The 1,824-nt window shown below is 38.6% G+C and overlaps 1 protein-coding gene across 4 annotated transcripts in view; it reads left to right on the top strand.

The window, feature by feature from the left end:
- Positions 1-1,520, top strand: part of LOC111437642 (glycine-rich protein A3-like) — a 2,691-nt gene extending 1,171 nt beyond the window's left edge. For 3 of the 4 annotated variants that reach the window (XM_023075706.1, XM_023075709.1, XM_023075708.1), the window contains exons 2-3: positions 251-557; positions 1,056-1,520. In XM_023075706.1, the coding sequence (XP_022931474.1) occupies positions 275-557; positions 1,056-1,291 (519 nt within the window). In that variant the 5' untranslated portion in view covers positions 251-274 and the 3' untranslated portion in view covers positions 1,292-1,520. Of the gene's footprint in view, positions 1-58; positions 122-250; positions 558-1,055 lie in introns of all 4 variants that reach the window. The other variant, XM_023075707.1, reaches the window with a different exon arrangement.
- Positions 1,521-1,824: the final 304 nt, after the last annotated feature.

Below are 1,824 nucleotides of genomic sequence, written 5' to 3'. Positions count from 1 at the left end.
TTTTTTTTTTTTTTTTTTTTTTTTTTTTTTTTTTTTTTTTTTGCTCTGCTTGGGAAAGATTGTCGCTATATACTAGTTCTACAAGGACGTGATCTTATTATTTACTACGGGGCTTAGAACTGTATGGTTTGTTAATAGAGAAGTTGCATTGATTCGAATATTCAATTTTTTTTCCCATTTCTATTCGATATTAGATTTCTTCATATCCGTAACAAGTTATGATGAATATGACTGTTTGTCAATTTCACAGTTGTAATTATAAAGCTGATAAGCCATGGGGGGTGGAAAAGATAAACATGACGAATCTGACAAAGGTTTATTCTCGCATCTGGCTCATGGTGTTGCTCATGGAGGTGGATATCCTCATCCTGGAGGATATCCCCCACCTGGAGGGTATCCCCCACCCGGAGGTTATCCTCCCCCTGGAGGTTATCCTCCATCTCATGGCTATCCACCCCAAGGATATCCCCCAGGACATGGCTACCCCCCGGCTGGCTATCCTCCGGGTGCTTATCCTCCTGGTGCATATCCTGGACCCTCTGCTCCACATCATTCAGGTATTAATCCAATTTACATACATCAGTAGGAAGAGTTATTAGATCATTAGTTTAGTCAAGTTGTTATTTAGTTAATTTCTTCTATTAATTTGTCAATTAGTCTGCAGGGATTAATAGTAATTTCAATTATTTTGTTAAGGCTATCTATATCCACTTTTAGATTGTAATAGAAGGATTTTTAAACGTTTCGTTACGGAAATTGTTATGCTTTCCCTCCATTGAGATTTAACTCGTGTTCTTGGTATCGATTTTCACCCCACTATGGCTTTCAATACAATCTAACGAATCCCACTGTGTCATCATGTATCAGAATTGTTTTGAAGCATTCGGGTGTAACTTGCTAAAAATTTTAAGTGAAATTGTTCTATTCCGAATTACAATCACCCATTGAAAAAAAAATTCTTTCAAGTAAATCAACCCAGGAAGATTGGGGATCCTGGTTACGGTTTGATTGCAGATTTTTATAAAGGTGCTGATTCCAAGTATTCTTAAATTCAGGGCACGGTGTAGCAGGAATGCTCGCTGGTGGTGCTGCCGCTGCAGCAGCTGCATACGGAGTTCATCATGTCGCCCATGGTGCTGGTCACTACCCCCACGGCGTTGCTCATTATGGTCATCATGGTGGAAAATTCAAGCACGGCAAGCACGGCAAGTTCAAGCATGGGAAGTTCGGGAAGCACAAACATGGGAAGCACGGCATGTTTGGTGGTGGCAAATTCAAGAAGTGGAAGTGATTTTTCTGCCATCCCTTTTCACCGAGCCTTCTTCTTCAGTCGCTTTCAAGAACGGTCTCGGTATAGAGTGTGGGGTATCATCTTCTTCTCTAATCTCTATAATGTCTTAAAACAATGAATTATTACGTATTTACTCTTATTATCTTAACTACTGTTTGTGGCTTCTGTACTCTTCCTGCCTGTTGCTGGACATCAATAATCTGGATCTTTCCAGTTTCCAGTTTCTACTTTCCACCTTAGTTTATTTTTATTGTGAATTCTTTTGTGCCCGATCTCCAGATCATAGAGGGAGTTTTCCCATTAGTCATGGATATACTTGCTTGGTAGAGGGAGTTTTCCCATTAGTCAGGGATATACTTGCTTGTATCCGGATTCATCAGGGGAGAAATTTTGTCAACCCTAATTTAAAAGGGTAGTCCAATTACTCTTCAGATGGGATAAGCATTTATTATTTGATTAAAAGGAAGCAATGAGCACAGCCGAAACAAAAAAAAAAAAAAAAAAAAAAAAAAAAAAAAAAAAAAAAAAAAAAA

The sequence above is a fragment of the Cucurbita moschata genome, unplaced genomic scaffold, assembly GCF_002738365.1.
Source record: "Cucurbita moschata cultivar Rifu unplaced genomic scaffold, Cmos_1.0 Cmo_Scf00064, whole genome shotgun sequence".
Classification (NCBI taxonomy): Eukaryota; Viridiplantae; Streptophyta; class Magnoliopsida; order Cucurbitales; family Cucurbitaceae; genus Cucurbita; species Cucurbita moschata.
Note: the sequence above shows the minus strand (reverse complement) of the source record. Positions and strands in the feature narration are given on the sequence as shown.